General features: G+C 44.4%; 1 protein-coding gene across 2 annotated transcripts in view; it reads right to left on the bottom strand.

Annotated features, from left to right (window-relative positions):
* The window catches only part of aplp1 (amyloid beta (A4) precursor-like protein 1), a 32390-nt gene extending 15147 nt beyond the window's left edge, over positions 1-17243 (bottom strand). The window contains exon 1 of one of the 2 annotated variants that reach the window (XM_062398623.1): positions 16971-17243. In XM_062398623.1, coding sequence (XP_062254607.1) covers positions 16971-17036 — 66 coding nt within the window. In that variant the 5' untranslated portion in view covers positions 17037-17243. The remainder of the gene's footprint in view (positions 1-16970) is intronic. The other variant, XM_062398625.1, reaches the window with a different exon arrangement.
* Positions 17244-17897: the final 654 nt, after the last annotated feature.

The following is a 17897-nucleotide window of genomic DNA, read 5'->3' as shown; positions in this document are numbered from 1 at the left end:
TCTTTGACTCAGGGAAGGTCAGTGCCGCAATGAAAGAGAGAGAAAAAAACTTCCGGATATTTGAGAAGATAACCTGGCAGCTCCCCCTGGTCCGGCTCTCTCATTCTGCCTCCTCTCCACTACTGCACTTCCAGAAAATCAATGCTGAGCGACTGCAACTGTATCACTGCGTTCCCCCCCAATCAATAGCAGTCCATCAGGAGCCTTGGGTTCTGACCTCCGGCACGGCAAGGCTGCACACCCAATCTTCAGCCTGATCTGGGACCAGATTAGATCTCCCTCTGGTGATAACCCATAATAAAAAATACCATTTCTAGATGCACACTTCTGTCAGCCCGTTCCTCCTTGGCAGCAGAAAACCTCCTGCTTGTTTTTGACCCAGTTTGGAGAATAATCACTGCTTCACCACACACTGGTTCCCAGTGCAGACAACCACAGCATCACATAAACATCACCCAGGGGCTGACGTCACATAGACACACTACATTGTGTTTTCGTATTTTCACAGCAATAATAGGCACTGCCATTAGCTTGAGTTAGTCCCCTTTAATCTTAGTGAGATTTAGTTGCTGGATGTAAAAGCTCTATATGGTATTTGACTTTGTTATTTTGAAAGGGCTTGATGAGGATCATATCATGGACTGTTTTTGTTCTCTTAAAATAATCCCTGACTTTTGTTGATGCAATTCCAAGGATTGTGGGAAGCATCAGGCAAGACTGAGCTTGAACATGAGCATGAGGGAAGTCTGATTTCATCATGGTGCATGGTTTGTCTGCTTTGTTTATTTGATCAGGGTAAATTCACTAGTGTGAAATTTGAGTTATCCAGACATTTTAGTGTGCCATCACTCAGTTCAATGTCTATAATAGATACAATTATAGCCCTAGTTCACTTATAATTGACAGCAGTGTCCAAAATGAATCCCAGACAGAACAGAAATGCATTATTTACAGTATGTCTATGCAAGGTCTGATAGGACTGTCAACAAAGAACAGAGTCTACCTACTGAAGACCATACATTGGAAAAGAACGTCTGGAGACATGTTTTCTGTGCTCTGGGTCATTGGACCAAACACGTCCACAGCAAATCTTTTGTATCGGTTCAGAATAGTACACAACTATGTCGCGATTCAGGGGCTGCATCCTTCACAGGCTGCATTTGAAGACTGAGTGTGTCCCTTTCCAAAGGCTCCCTTCAACCCGGTCTGACAGATGCATTCTTCCGTTCCCAAGCAATCAGAGATTTGACCCGTCTTGGTCAAATGTAACTATCTGCCTGTGTGTGGCCGAGCTGCAGTAAGGGCAGCGGCTCAAAATAGCTAACTGTGCAAGAGAAAGAGCTGGTGACGCAAATACAACAATACACCCTCTCATTTCAGTTTGGCCTTCGCAGCCTACTCAGTCAGACCGAGTTCTCTGAAAGGATTTGGGACACATCTAATAACTACTGATACTTTTTTAGTAATGCTAGCAGCACCGCTCTATGGAGTGCAAAAATAATCTAGGGTGGATAAAGCTTTTGCCATCAGGGCCCAAAGGCTCTGCAATGAGTTACCTGAGGAAATAATACTGTCTGAGACAGTGTTTTCACTAAGTCTCAACTAAAATTGTGTTTTATTTGGAAAACACATTCTTAATTTATAGTGGGGTTCCACGCTATTATTGGTATTTTTATCTCTATTATGATAACTACCACTATTATTCATTTAAACTACATACATATTTCAATCATTACTGGGCAATATTTTAAACATGTTTTTACTGGTAAATATTCGAAGAGTGAAATATGTCTTCAGTCACGTGATGGATACAGACAATAGTCTAAAGGATAAGCTCTTTACATTTCAATATAGATTGAGCTACAGGCAATGAATCATATTCCTGTGTTGTCATGAATCTGTTCTGTTCAGGTTTTTTATTTACAAATTACAGCTGCAATTTCATTTTCCTTGACAAAAATGCAACACAGTGTCTTAGTGTAACACACAATGTCCATTTTGAATCCAATTAGGCTTTGGAGAGTCGAGACTTTTGTGATGTGAGCACGGCCGAGTCCGTCTCCCTGAATGCTCCCTGTCTCCATCAGGAGCTGAGGCACACTGATCCATGTGGATCCACAGTAATGCTCCACAATCTGTCAACAACTGTGCTTCTTCGGTGCTGAAGGTCGGGCTGAGCAGAGCTGCCGCGCATGTCCCGGTGAGAAAATACTGAAACATCTCCGTAGAGCGGCGGGTGAAAACACCACATATCATGTCCTAGTGCTGATGAGGCTGAACAGGCAGACAGCCCAGAGCCTGACAGCTCCCCACTGCAGAGAGCGCTGCATCATTAATAACGACCTGGCGATATAAAGCCAGAGACACGGAGGCATCGATCGGCTTTCTGCCTTTTCACCAGCTCCTTTGCGTCTGTTACCTCTCTTAGTGTTCTTCTTTCCTCTGCTTGGCTTTTCCTTTTCTCTCTCCACACCAGCTTACGGTGCCTAACTTCAGTCACGTGTGCTTCCACAGTCTCCATAGCAATGAGAAGCACAAGGAAACAAAGTGATCCCACGGAGACAAGAATTCAATGTGCACTGGACCAAAAGTATGGGAACAGCTGCTGCAGAAATAATAATACTTTCATGGATCTCCCTCTAGTATTGACAATTGTGCTTCAGTGTGGAGCCTCCGAAATAAGAGTCAACAATCGAGGTGGTCGTGCGGCAGGAACACCGCTGTCATTCAGGGCATGGGCCAGGACAGTGCATTTACATGTTCCTCCAGCATCTTCCACCCTCCTCTAATTAAATTTTCAGCACCTGTTCCGCCCTTATGTTGCAGGATGACTTCATCCTCTGTAATGATGCAATCTCTGGGCCCTGGCAGGCAAGCCAGAGAGGCAGGGGCGGAAGGGAGGAGCCCACCAATCATTTGTCACCTTTTTACAAGTCCCTGCCAGACTGCACATTGGAGCAGAATGACATAAATGCATCAGAGGCCTTGAGTGGATGCAGAGTCCTTCAATAATGCTGTGCGGGGATCGCCATGTCAAGAGCCATATACAGACACATTCATTAAGGATGCTATGTATTTCAATGGTATATGCAAGCAAGACGCCTAAATATTAGAAAATGGACTCGCTTGGGACATCATTTCCCTGAGGAGCTTATCTCTGCTTAGCAACAGGGATCTGGGGTATCCCATAATATATAATGTAGTGACAATATGACTAAAAAGCCACAGATTACCAATTCAAAACAACGTGTTATTCTTGTTCTTCTCTCCGAGTTCTCTTTGCTCTCTATTTTAGGACATATTGACGTAATATAAATGTTATAAAACAGAACCTGGCCACTACAGGTGGAGAGTCATGATAGCAGGGAAGAGCAGGGAGGCAGGAACCAGGCGGGATCGAGAATTACTCACAATGTTTACAATGTCAAACAAAAATGTCCCAATAGGATATGTTGGCAGTACAATTAAAACAACGTTGCGTATCTGCAGTGAGCCTCTGGAAATTTACTGGAATTGCTCCTCGTAAGATTAACAGTGCAGCCTGCCCAGTTACCATTACTCATGTAGATAACACACCCACGGACGAATAGGCCTCATAGATCCATAACCCAAACATGCATGAAACACACACACAGGCACACACACACACACACACAGGTCGTCCTGCGCACGTCTTTGTGCTTCTCCGCAGCACAGATGGCTGAATAGTGGGTGTCTTCCTGCTCTCTGGGCCCCTCCCTCACCCTCCTTCTCTCCCTCCACCTCCTCTCAAGGCCGATGCACCTCGACCGCCCCATCCTTGAAATCCCCCTCTCCTCTCCCTCCCCATCAGCTTTCACACAACGCCTGACACTCTCCTGCTCGGCCTGCCTTCCCCCCCCCAGGCCAGTGCTAAATGGCCAAATAGATTTAGGAGCATTCATCACTGTAATCACGTTGCTTAATTATTCATAGGCTCCATCAGGCCTCTTCCTGGTGTGGCATGTACTTATTAGAGAGTAGCAGCATTAGTCTGCCCGACTCTCCCGGTGCAGAGGGGACAAAGCAGGATAAAGCAGGTTAGCTATGTACACTGACACTCATTATTATACATCTCTAACTAATGGCTAATTGAAGCCATTCATTTTCTATTCAGGAGGAGGCTGACGGGCAGAGTGGAAAATATTGCACTGTGTTTTATGTATTGTTCTTTTGCTTCGCACGGTTGATCACAAAGTAAAGTTACCTACTGAAGACTCGACTGAGTATATATCTTCTCAATTCTTTGTAACCAAACATTTTGACTTTCGGGGTTGCTGGGACGCACAAAGATCATGGCCTTGTCTAAGTCAGCCTTCATCAGTCCAGATTACAGCGCTCCAGCCCCCCAGCTGGGCCCACTGGAAGCAGATGGCCCCATAATCACCAGGGTTCATCTCGTCCTCACACAGCAGCCAAAACCAGCTCCAAATATTTGATTTCATTTCAAGTATAGCTTAAAATAGAGGACATGTCAGATGGCGTCACTGCGAGAGACTCCATAGATCTGGGAGATTTGCAGTGCTAACCATTTCACCATTATTGTTGTTTCGGAGTGTGTTTACTCCGGGTTGCACTTGGGTCTGTTTATATATAAAATATAAAAAATCTGGGCTTTTGTTTATACCATCCTAACCAGCACTAGACAGGCTGGTCCATGGGAACAGGACTTCATCTATCAAAGGTCACCATCTCCTCATGGATTCACATGATACAGACTTCCCTGATGTATTATAGCACAATGGTATTAGACTGTGAAGCACGGGGAGCAGAGACTTTCCCATCTGGAGCTCATATGACTAGTATCATGTTCACACACATATCCTTCTTCTCTATTGCTCTTTATTTAATACACTCAATGCCTCACACACCTGAACTCTACTTCCACTGTGCAGGCATTACAGTAACATTTCCTGTGTGTGTTTTTTTTTTTTAAACTTCCTGCCTTTCAGCAGCATCCGTGGTAAAAACCAGTCCAATACAATCAGACAAGCAAAACAGGAAACTCCCACAGATACACAACTGATTTCATGTTTGGTTTTCCCAGTTCAATGGAAAGGTGGTACTGAGCAATATTCGGAAGGAGACGAGTGATTGTGATACTTGTGTTGCGTCGGGTAGGCTGAACTTATACTCATCACTGCCTCTCTGTTCCACCCACACTTCAACAAATGCCTCTTCTGAGTCATGCACCATGATGCCGCCACACAGTGCGTTTTTTCGTCTCTCTAGAAAAAAAACACAAAAGCGTAGTTGGGCAATTTCACAAGCCTCCTGCAGATATGTGGGAGACAGACGACTGCGTAACACCCTTTCATAAATCCAATGAGAAAAACAAATGGTCAAAAAAACGTTAAAGGCCAGGCAGGAGTCGGTCTCTCCTCGACACAGCCAAATGAAACGATTTCACCTTCTGGTACAAGCGTTGATGAATTTCTGCTGTTACGTAACACCGCTGAACCTCCTTCACAGTTAAGCAACACGGCCTGGGAATGCCAGGATTTGAATGCCAGACACTGTGAGCCTGTAGATGTGATTTCAAGCTGAAGAGCCATGCTACCTCAGGGGATTGAAGGAATCAACGGCTTAGCAGAGATTTGAGCAGCGCAGGTCCATCTGAAACATCCTGATGTCAACACAATTGCCACCGAATCAGGGATTTTACGCAGGCAGGTTGAGGTTGACACAATGCAAACAAGCTCTCAAAATCTGTATTTATATGGTAAATACACTCAAGAGGCTTGAGTCACAGCCGCGACTCAGAGGGCCACACTTCTATTACCGAGTGCATTATGTGCATTGACACAAATGAAATGCATGGATCAATTATTTTTCTAAAGGTTACTGTTGCCTTTTCTCCCACATAATTCAAAAGGCTTTTGCTCTGATATGTATAACGGAATACTTGAATGGTAAATACATCAAATTATCTGAGATCGCAACAAGAACAGGAAAGACTCTGAGCTGGATTTATGAGATTCACTCATTCATTTAAACCCTGGAACCAGATCCTGAATGTTGCAGATCCGTAGAGATCAAGAAACAAACCGATTTTCAATTTCAGACCTCGAACATTAATATAGATGATAACTCTATTTACCATTTGAGTGTGTGGCTATCAGACAAGTGTGTATTCTGTGCACAGGGTGAGAAGGCTGAAGGCCTTAATGCAACGACATAATGCCATTGAGCAAGTTTTAAGTAGATTAAGCGAATCTTATAGCTTTAATGAGGTCATGTTTAGGTTAAAAGACTAATAACTGATCCACTTAAAGACAGCCTGTCTTTCTATGGTCGCTCTGACAAACAGCAGATTACGGGCTTCTTCTTGCCTTCTTCTCATCTCACGCTCTGGGCCTTCGCTGCCTCTCGAGTCCCTCACTCTGTCTTTGATGCTGTTGTGTTTGTTTCTTTCTGGGTTTCCTTCCTTGGATCCGTTTGTCGTCTCTGTCTCACAATTCCGATTATTCTCTTCCTGTCACTTCCTGCACTTTTGAGTTGAGCACATAGCTGGTACATCAGACTTCTTCCGATCTGTCCCCACTACATTCATTTGGAGTTTTTCTAAAGTGAATAACCGCTTGGATTCGAGAATATTATTAGAAACACATAAAATGGTTTAACAATTACAAACATTTTTAATTCATATTCTTTTTAGCAATCTATCAGTGTTTAGGGACATGGAGGCATTTCATAAATGTAACCAACCCTTTTGACACAACAATCTGGTGATCTCCTGTCTTCTGTCTCTGCTGCATCAGTATTAATTTTACTTTATACTATTGTAATTAATTGCTTCTTTCAAATTGCATCTAGTCTGATCTCATCTAAATAAATAAATTGGTGCAGAGCTGAATTTACTGTTTGTATACATTATAGTAGCAGAGCAATAAAACAAGTAGAGACTCTCAGCAGAGTCTGGTGACAAAGCAGGGGGGGGGATATGCAGAGCTAAAACATTCATATATATCTTTCCTTCTGTCTCTTATTTATGCACATATACAATTCTGATAATACCCATGCCCCTGGGAGCCTGTCTAGCAGATGCATCTTATGGAAATGAAGCTTTGAGGTTATGTTTGAGGCACAGTGTGTTAATATTATTATTATATAGAATTGTGGAGGTGGACGTGTAGGCAGAAAGCTCAAAGCAATAACACCCTTTTGTTTGTGACAGAGACCCCAGATCCATACCAGACACTGTGCATCATATACCGCATTATATATAGAAGTAAATATATAACATTGCAACTCTATGTCACAGCATGTTGCTGCAAGGCTTTTATTCAGAGGCCTGTGGTGTCACCACAGTGGGAACAAACTGGTCTTTAACTCCTGGTGAGAGTTCACAGAGGACACCATCACTCATAAAAGAATCCAGCGCTCTAACCCATCAGTTCATCGAGGGGATAACCTCTTCGTAGGTCTCTCAGTGAGAGTGTTGCCCCGCACAGCACAGTATCTGGCCGACTACCCGCGGTAATGAGGTGCTCTGTTAATGAACGGCGGGATAAAGCGCTAATGCTGGCTCCACTGGGACCAGCTCACCACTGACTCAAAAGCAAAGAAGAACATAAAACAAGGTTCTGCTGAAGGCGGAGTGGATGAGACAGTGTGCGGCACAGCAGGTGGCGCTCTCCCACATTTGACGTACATCGGCGTCCTCTCACCCGTCCTCCTCATCTTGTCGTTTTTTTTTTTTTTAGCCCTCTCCTCCTCGTTCTCCCTCTCAGCATCACTTGGCCACTAAGGGTGGTTGCCATGGTAACACCACCCACAGGAGCCGGCTAACTTCCCTGTTACCGTAGCAACTGGTTCCCTACAGAATTTTTAAGCAAGTCTCTCTCTCTCTCTTTCGTTCTCTCATGAAAGAGTCCCCGTGTGTTTGGTTCTACTTTCCACCCTGGGCAGGTCGCTGATCGCTGGCTTAATGGTTGGTTAGCTTCCCTCATCACTGCCTGTTGGTTGTTTGCACGGCACTTACATCTCGTATGCAGCACCGGGCCCTGCTGAGTCGGGCCAGTCACGTCTGGTGTTCGTTCTGAAGACAGGAAACCACTCTCTCTTCGGAGAGATCAAAAACCTGAATGTTTCGGCTGTAGTATCATACAAATATTTCTACTATCCTAACTTCTCATTGCCTATATAAAGATAAACTGTGACAACAGATGCCCTGGTGTTATTTGAACTTAAGGAGTCTTTGGATAACTCCAAAGGCAGAGATGTAATTAGTCAAATGATCAAATCTAAAAATAAATAAAATATTATTATAATTTGACTAAAATATTATGCATTTTAATAATAACTGATAATTTAAGACCAAATGCTAAGATTTGCCATTATCCTGAATTTCACGAAACCGTGAATATTTTTGATAAGACTCCTTGTCAGAAGAAATATTCCGTATTGAATTAGAAAGAAAAATGTTTCTTAGTCACACTTAAATAGAATATAAAAGGATAGAATGCCTCTTGCTGACTCTCAGTGTGATGAATCATTAGCTCACTTAATAACTCCTCACATGATTCCTCAGCTCCAGGGTCACGCTTCATGGTTTATACACAAATGATTAACTTGCCATTTTACTTGACTCGGTTTGAACAACAATTTTATTTCTCTTCGCTTCAACTTTGCCAACACCAAATATTACAAAAGTCGGGATATGTACAAATCATCATCCATTGACCGAGCTGTAACTGCTTCCATCTTGGGTTTTTCACTCATGCTAAACCTAAAGGCACAGTGATAAATCTTTTTTGAATATTTTAACTTATTCTTATCATTTTTCTAAAAGCCCAAGTGTCTGTATTCACTTCATTCAACACAAGACCTAGAGAATGACGAGCGCAGTGTGATAAAGCCAATGATAAAAACATAATAATGCTAAGTGGGATCATGTCAGACTGACATGTCCTGTCTTGCTTTCGCTCTCTCAGTGTTATTTTATATCGGGCCACTCTGGTGAGATAATGCTTGATGTGCAGAATCACTCAGTAGATTAAATATTAGTGTTATCTCATTTCCGGAGGCCACAGAGTCTCCACAGACCATCCAAATGAAGGAAAATGGTTTAATCGTTGAGACAAAAAAAAAAAGAAAAACTCTAACCACCATCCGGAAACCTCCATTTGTGCTTTGTCCTCTTCAAAGCCGCAGCTCCAGACTCATGTGAAGTACCCAATCTGGTGAGCTGAGCTGTTAACTGGCACAGCTTGACCTTGGCAAGCACAATGACCCTGAGCTGAGAGGAGAATGAAACGGTGTTTGTCTGTCCCCATCGCCGGCTGAATGTTATTGTTGATGATTAACAGAAGCCACGGCAGCACCTGAGTCGTCTGTGGCACAGTGCACTGGCCTCTGTATAAAAGTCAGCTGCAGGCATCTTTTTGGAGAATCTGTGCTGGGGTTGCTGAATGCTGAACATCGAGTCAAATGCTGTGGGAACATTTTGTCTCATGGGACAGAGTGTTTGAGACTCCCCCGCTGGAAAATGTCCCTCTCTTGCAATAAATTCCATCCTAGAACACATTAACGCCGGCAAATAAACATCTGCGGGGAAAGATTTGGTTACGAAACTCATTGATGCCTAAAGCTGCTGATGTCGAAAAGAGGCATGCACTGAATATCACCTCACCACCAAACACGAAACAAAGCTCCCCCGTATAACTAGTCAGGCGAGCAAGAATAATTGGTTCGACCCCCTATCCCCTATCTGAACTGGGCACCCGGTCAGGGATAAGGAAAGCCACCATGATCAAAGAGGGCCCGTCCCCCCGAACCATTCCTTCCAGTTACTGCCATCAGCCAGACGATACCAGGTCCCACGAGGCCAGAAAAACATGAGCAATCCTTCCCTCTAGAATTATCAACCTCAGAGATTAAAAATAGACACTGCACTTTAACCTGTTTTTGTCAGTGGCTGCTTTTAACAGTCTGTGCTTATGTGACTGTTATTTTGGAATTTGATTTGGACTTGTGCGATGTGATATAAATGTACATCGTGTGTACTCCCAGGTGACTTTTTGTATTAGAGTTTAGCAAGTTAATGGCTTTTCTAACACTAGACAGATGCAAAAGTGAAAGAGTACAATTAGGATGGAAAAGAGGAGCTGTACATGTCGAAGATGCTGCCTAAGATGTCAACTTGGGGCAGAGGCTGACAGGCTGTAAACAAATGTACATCATGTCCTGCCTCCTGTATACCCTACCAAGGCACCTCCACCACTCGTCTAGATGTTGGGAAATATTCCTGTTGCTGTGAACGACTCTGACACGAACAATCTCCTGCTGCGTTCTTCATATGTGAAAGAGAAATTCCGGTAAATGGCTGGAAAGCAATGAATCTAGCCGCTTTGTAAAATTGGAAGAGTGATGGTAGAAAACATGATGGTCAAACATTGTGAGTGCATTAGTTCGGTGTGCCGAGAACAGAGAGCTACACAGAGGCGGAGTCCGATCTCCTAAAACGTCAGGAATGAAGACAAAAATACAGGGATGAAAAATTAAAGCAAGGGTGAGTTTATATGATGAATTATTCAAGCACAATCGAAGTGTACACAGGGAAAGTGAAAGGATGTCATTGGCCACTGGGAGATGCTGAGACAGACCGTGGAGCAGCGTCTGGAAGAGAGGGTGGAGGAGGAGGAGGAGGAGAGGGAGAGGGAGGGAGGGAGGGAGGGAGGGAGTGCCTTTGGGCTATGGCAGGAGAACAGAGGAGGCTGGGGCAGAGACAGAGATGAATGGGGGGGGGATCTGAAAGGACAGGCGTGGGGATTTTTCTTTTGTGCTGCTGGGGAGTGGACCTGGAGGCCAGAGAGGGGTGGGGGCAAAAAAAAAAAAAACAGGTGTGAAGACATAGGGGCTGGCTTGGTGCGTTGAGAGGCTGCGTGACAAGTGCCAAAGCCCCGTCCACGAGCAAGAGTCGAGACCTTTCCATCGCCTTCAATAATTGATGCGGTCTCTGCGGGCGCCATCTTTTGCGAAGCAGCAAGTGTGCGGTGAACGTGCCTCAGAGTTACTCGAGTTGTGCCGCTCCAGCTGCACGGGAACGATGTTAACATTAGGCAGCTAGCCATTGTTAGCAAAAAGTAGCATGTCCACAGATTGTAATTGGGCAGCTCTATGCGTCCAACAGCTTTAATGACAGAAGTTCTAATAAACTGTCAAAACTGCAGCTTCCAACTTGAGGGGGAGTTCCAGTCGCAACTTCCCACTCTCGAGCTCTGAGCATTAATGGAATGCCGCATAATTGTGACGGCTTTCTATCCATCAATGCCGCTGTGCCTTTGTTGAATTTAGATTAATTTTATACAAGTTCACTTTTTATCCTTCTGCAGGAAATGTGTTTTGCAGCCAGTGGAGAAGAAGAACTTCCTGCCAGACAGTACATCCATTTCCCTCTATAACAGCTTCTAATGTTCTACTGTAGAATATTAATAACTGGCCTGATGAGTGTCTGTGCACCCAACGACTCCACAGTCTCTCAAACCAGGCAGCCAAGGCCGTTAAGGAAATTAGATTTCGCAGACCTCCTGCTTTTCGTACAACTCAGCGTTCCACTCTGGCCACAGGGTTTTCCTTTCCTCTGTCCCGCCCAACCACCACCACCACCACCAGCACCACCAGCACCACCACCCCATCTCATTTCCAGACCACCTGTGAATACATGTACCCGACAGAGACGGATCTCTCTGCTCCACCAGCCAGACCAGAGCAGCAGAAAAAGGGCCGGACCCCTCCATTATCATGCACTCCGCCCTGCAAACCCACACAACATTCTGCATGCACTACATCACTTACACTCTCTCTCTCCTCCTTCGCCCTCATCCGTTTTTTCAAATCCTCCACTGCGCCTGGGAAACCTCTCTTTCTCTCCACCAGCCCTCAACCTCTTTCACTGCACTCTCTCTCTCTCTCTCTCTTTCCTCCTAGACACGTAGCACCAGTGTTATCGCCACACTGCAGATGTTTTTCCTCAGAAACACATCTCATCGGCAGGACTAAACATCTGGCATTAAAAAACTTCCCCCTGTAGAAATCCAACCCATTAGGCTTAGTGCGGCAGTTTATGTGTCGACTGAAGACCTCGTGCTCCTGTGATATCTCTGTCCTGCCCGACTCCAGAGAGGAGCCAGGGCTGGACGCGATCAAGATGGCCGTGCTAGCTACTCAATCCCTGTAGGTCAGTTTGTTCACAAAGTGGGAGGGAGGCATAGAGCCAGTGCAGCGGGGGTGCATGAATGACCAGGGGTAAACATGGGAGTGAAACTGAGCTGAATAAATATGATTTATGTGGAGAGAATAAACAAATGTCCATCCTCTTTTTTCATGGGAAGAAAAACTCTGCACTGCTCTAAGTGACACTAGACAAAGGTTTGACAAGTGCAAACACACACACAGACGACACTTGCACATCACTAAATGCCACAGTCCCATCTGGGCTTTAGCTTTGAAAAGAGCAGGCGCCAGCATATATGTTTGATCTGCACACACTCGAGACCGGAAATTACCACATGGACCTACATGCATGTTATATCTGACATTCACTGAGTGGATGATGAAAGGTAGAGCAATCTTTGCACAACCGGGAGCAACTTTTTTTCTTAATTCGTTTTAAAGACCTTGACGAAGCCGTGCAGTCTGGGAGGCTGAAGAAAAATTAACTAATCAAATGTAGTGCATCAGTTTTATGCATGGCGGACTATAGAGATGACAGAAAGGGATGAGCCTCTCAAGCAGATATCATTAAACTCTGTATTGGGAATAACTCTCTTACCAACTGAGACCCGACGTTCGAAAATATTGCAACAAGGCCAGAGGACGTGATTGAATCATCTCAATCAAGTGTTTGGCAGAGCTTTCCCCAAATCTACCGGGAGGACATGATGCTAATGTGCAATTAATGTCATTTTATTTTCCGCAGAAAAGCTGGATGAAGTCTGCGTCTGGAGATAACACCAACACTCCTCATTTCCACCCAGAATCTCTAAACGACGAGCAGCCACGGTGGAAAATGAACCCCCTCCACCAGGCTCTGTTAGGATGTTGATGATTGCAACAACGGCCCAAAGGGTATATTACTGTCATTTGTTAGTTTATCACCTCCACGGCTCAATTGCTAAAGCACATTTACAGCACTCCTTTCCTTTGGTAGAGTATAGCTCTCATTTCACAGTGACTCTGCAGGATTTAATCCAGGCCCTCTGTGTGTGTGTGTGTGTGTGTGTGTGTGTGTGTGTGTGTGTGTGTGTGTGTGTGTGTGTGTGTGTGTGTGTGTGTGTGTGTGTGTGTGTGTGTGTGTGTGTGCTGTGGTTCAAAAACTTGGAAAAGAAGCCAGATGCATAGAACAGCGATGGAAAACATGTGATACAATAAAATGGTATGTTTTATGCCCACTGGCACACAGATAGAGTAGAGAACAGCAAGCACACGGGAATCCATTAGTGGAACCTGATTATCTCTTGGCTCTGAAATTAATTAAGTGAGTGTAGGGCAGTGTGGTTGTGTTTGTGTGTGTGCTTGTATCTGTTTGTCCGTATCTTTTCTCTTATTCTTTTAAAAAAACAAACAAATCCATGTTTGTGACTGCACTGAAAGGCAGATGGGGGTGGGAGCTGCATGAATCTGGATGGCTGTATTCCAGCAGGCTTGAAGCTGCAGATAGTGGCGGGGGTGGTGGTGGTGATGGTGGTGATGGTGGTGATGGTGGTGGTGGTGGGGAGAGTTTGACTATACAGCGACTTCATGAGTTTTAATGTAATTGTCAGCCACAGTTAAATCTGCTTCCTATCCTCACACTCTTCCCTCCTCTGTTCTCTCCTTATTTCCTCCCTTTGTGCTTCATGTTTTCTCAGACCTCGGGTGTTTCCTGCAGCCTGTAGATTCAGTGCAGACGCAGTAGGTTGGTTTTCTGCTGTTGTTCTGCAGCCTCTCAATAGTCCGTGGTGCTCTGGTTTGCACTGTCCATTGACCATTTATCATGATGAATACAGAGCTGATTGACTAAAGCTGAGCATATTACCTGTAGTCCCCCCTTTTTTAATCAAATAAAGCCACACGCAAGTGCAATCACTGTATGATTGCTTTCTTCAATCACATTTTCCTGCAGGAGGTTTTTCACTGTAGCACAAACGGACTCACTGCACTTTGGCTTTTTAGTTTTGCTGATGTGTGAGGAATCAAAACATCAATGTGTTCTTTGACGACAGATACTGCAGGATAATATGAATCCAAATTCAACCGACAGAATCATTTCTACAGCAGCAGCTGCTTCTTCAGTATCTCTGACTGTTAAACCCTTTGCAAACAGCGGTGCTAAAAAGGACTGCTAAGTTACAATATTAGATTTATCTATTTTAGATATTTCTTCATATTGTGTCAATGTGATGAGGGCATCTGAATTCATTTGATTATTTCATTTCCTGAATTAGTCCAAACTAGGCCTTTGTTGTCTGGTTATTTTCTCCATTGATTTCCCCGAAAAGTAATTTCAGGGATGTGGATGAAATCCTTTACAAGGGTCTGTGTCATTATCACATCATTGTTGTAACTCATCACAGTATATATTGTTATATATGATAAATTATGAATGGAAAACCTTATCAGAAATGTAATACATTCGAAAATCATTTACAAATCTAATAAAGCAGACAACCGGCAAACTACAGCTAAATATGATTAGGGGCTAGCTAGCACAAATGTTATTTATACTTTTATACTTATATATATGAAATCTCTCAATATATTGTTAAATGACCATTACCCACCTCTTTATTATTATATATATATCAAACATCATTGCTATTTACAAAGATATTCAATCTTATTATGGACTCTTTTTAGAAAAGGGAAAAACTAATGCAACCCACATTAATGCCAGTGAAACACTAAAGAATTGATTTAATTTAAAGTTAATTCCTTCTGCTCCAGTTTAATGCCAGGCTACACTGTGGTTGTGTGTCAGCGGATGACCTTTTGTGTCAGGATGAGAACCGTACAGTGAGTTAATTATTGTAGCCAAATCGTTTGAGTGCAGCTAAAGGGAAGTGCTATTAAAGCTGGGATACCTGGGATGCCAGCCGTGGACTCGACGTGTGCGACAGCCTGGCAACAATCTGTCCGTCACAGCAAAATACGACACAAGATGATACTGAATATGTATTTCAGCAGAAAAAAAGAAACCCCGTGTCTTCTCTAATCCGGAGCACTGTCTGAAAATTTAATTTACAACTGTGATTACGCTATGAGAAAATGAAATCACTTTGCCGACAATATTAAATATTACGCAATAAAAAAGAGATCAAAATAAATTTGCCCAATTCCCACATTCCAATTGAATGGATGTTGAGCAAATTAAAGGGAAGCTGACAGTTTCATTAGGACTAATACCACAGTGTAATCCAGCCATGCAGCCAACCCTCTCACAGGGTAATCTTCAGCGTAAACCTTCATGGGCAGGTCTCCTTGTAGGAAGCTAAAGCCTGTTTCTCAGCATAGCAGTAATCCCACTAAGGCTCTTAGAGAAGTGAAATAATTTCAGAATGAAAGGAGAGGCTTTATGACGGGTACACACTCACGGTGGAAGATGGCTAATAAATAAACATCTCACAAATCCTCTTATGGGAACTTTTCCGGGGGGGGGGCGTCTGAGAAACCAGCAGTGGAGATGCTGGCACACTTCATCTCAGACATCAGGAGCAGCTTTGCTCCCCCCTCCGTTCCTCCAGGTGGCAAAGTGCGTTTGACCTGAACCACAGCTCCAGCAGGGACATCATGACTCATCCTCCCACCTCCTCCTCCCCTTCTCCACATTCACACACACCTCCAATGGCCACCCCGCTGCTACGCACAAGTGCACACATGCTCCAACCTGAATTTGTGTCACCGTTGTGTTGCAGCGGGAGGTAGCAGGGTGACTGAGGAGAAACTGAGAAATAGAGGTTGAGTGTATCGCGCTGTAGGCCTGGACGCCGTACAGGTCGTGCTAATGGACCTACAGCAGGGGGGAGGCAGGAGCAGCTGGTGGCCCACTGATCTGTCCCCGTACCAGGGGCTTTCACAATCTCCTCTCAAGCCATTGATGGAGACAGATGCCAACAGGATGACCCCGTAGCTGTCATTAGTGCACCCTGTGTCACCCTCTGCACAATCTATGTCCAATGATACATCAAAGTCATCCCCTGCTGGTGGGAGCACAGACTTTCTCAAGGCAACACGTATAGAATAATATGACAGATCACACAGCAGCCGTGCACCAGGTTCTCCATGTAAGATTTAGATTGGGCTTCTCTTTCTCTTTGCACGTTTCAAACCCGTCAGTGTTCCTCCATGAAAACCAAATGTGACACAGAGCATTGAATATGCATGGCTCCATCCTGCTCGAGATCTGCACCACTCCACTCAAAAGGGACGGATGCAGAGCTGCAGGCTTCCTCCTTCTCGCAAGGCCAGATGGGATGAAGTGAGGCAGGATTTATTCTCCATCCCTCCACGGAGCAAAACAGGGTCTTTTAACACCGTGCGTCACGTCGGGTGCACAGGCCCGGGGCTGGAGTCAAACCACACATGTACGCAGCAGCCCCTTTATCTTTTAAATCCCATGACTCTGAGCTTCCATTCATATGCGATATTGCACGATTTAGCATTATCAAACCCCCCACAGCCATCACTGCGTGTTAGTAGAGGCTGTGAGTCAACGCTCTTGTTGACACAGGACGGTGCTGGAGGATGCATTTGCAAAATTAAACCTGCCCCTGGATGAGGGTGCGTGTCAGCAAATATGGAGACAGGAGAGCAGCTGTGTGCGTGGCATGTCGACGTGATTACAAATATGTATCAGTGTGCGTGGGTGCACGATTTTACCCCAAAAGTCACATTGACAATCCAGAGAAAGATGCAGAAAGGAAAAAGAAATGCGCCATCAAGACATGCGAGTCAGCTCGTTTCTCTCTTACCTCGACGCTCGTCCACACGCAATAGGACAATACAGCCATCAGCATGGGTAATGCGGTATGTCCCATTTTTCCTCTCCTTCTTTTGTCTCTTTTTTTATGACGAACTTGCTCTTATGGAACAACTGACTCCAACATACGCGGCCGGGTCACATCAGCTGCGGCGGTGGACGGTGCGCTCCAGGGCCTCTTCCCTGCCTCTATCTCCTGCGTCCTGCTCGCTCTCGCCAGCTGGGATTGTGTGTGGATGAAGCCTGACAGAACCAAGCCCTGTTTCTGCGGGTATTCATCACACACTCTTTTTCTTTTTTCCTTTTTTTTTTTTCCCATGGCCTGCCTGGTGGTGTCTTAGTATGGAGCGACACCTGGTGGTGTTTGGGTGGTGGTGGCGGCTCACCGGCTGATTCTGTGCGTCAAAGGAGGACACTCCAAAACAAGGGTCCACGTTGTTGTTGTTATCGCTGATGAGTCAGTCGGTGTGTGGTTTTTTGTTGGGGGGGGGGGGGGGTTGTATTCTCCTGCATGAATGCGTCATCAAGAATCACACTTTCATGACTCATGCAGCTCTCGGACACGTGTTTCTCCTGAAGTCTAATGCAAAAGTCCAAATACTGCAGTCTGTATTGACTGCACACATAGAAGCATTTATAAACTGTTTTCTATCACAACGTAAAATCCATAAAGTTACTATAAGCTGGACGATATTACCGACCATCATAGCTAGATTAAAAAAAAACTATTATACCAGCCAATATCTATAGCTATCACAATAAATGTCATATTGTTATTCAAAGACTGATTATTTCTCCTTAGTGAAGGTTGTAGTCTCGAACTCTTTATAAGCAGGAAATGAAAAACACTTAATAAACAGCCAAACCTTTTTTAAATCTGTGGAAAATAAGCATTATATAGTTATCCCTATATCGGTCT

Source organism: Platichthys flesus, chromosome 11 (assembly GCF_949316205.1).
Source record: "Platichthys flesus chromosome 11, fPlaFle2.1, whole genome shotgun sequence".
In the NCBI taxonomy this organism is placed as follows: Eukaryota; Metazoa; Chordata; class Actinopteri; order Pleuronectiformes; family Pleuronectidae; genus Platichthys; species Platichthys flesus.
Note: the sequence above shows the minus strand (reverse complement) of the source record. Positions and strands in the feature narration are given on the sequence as shown.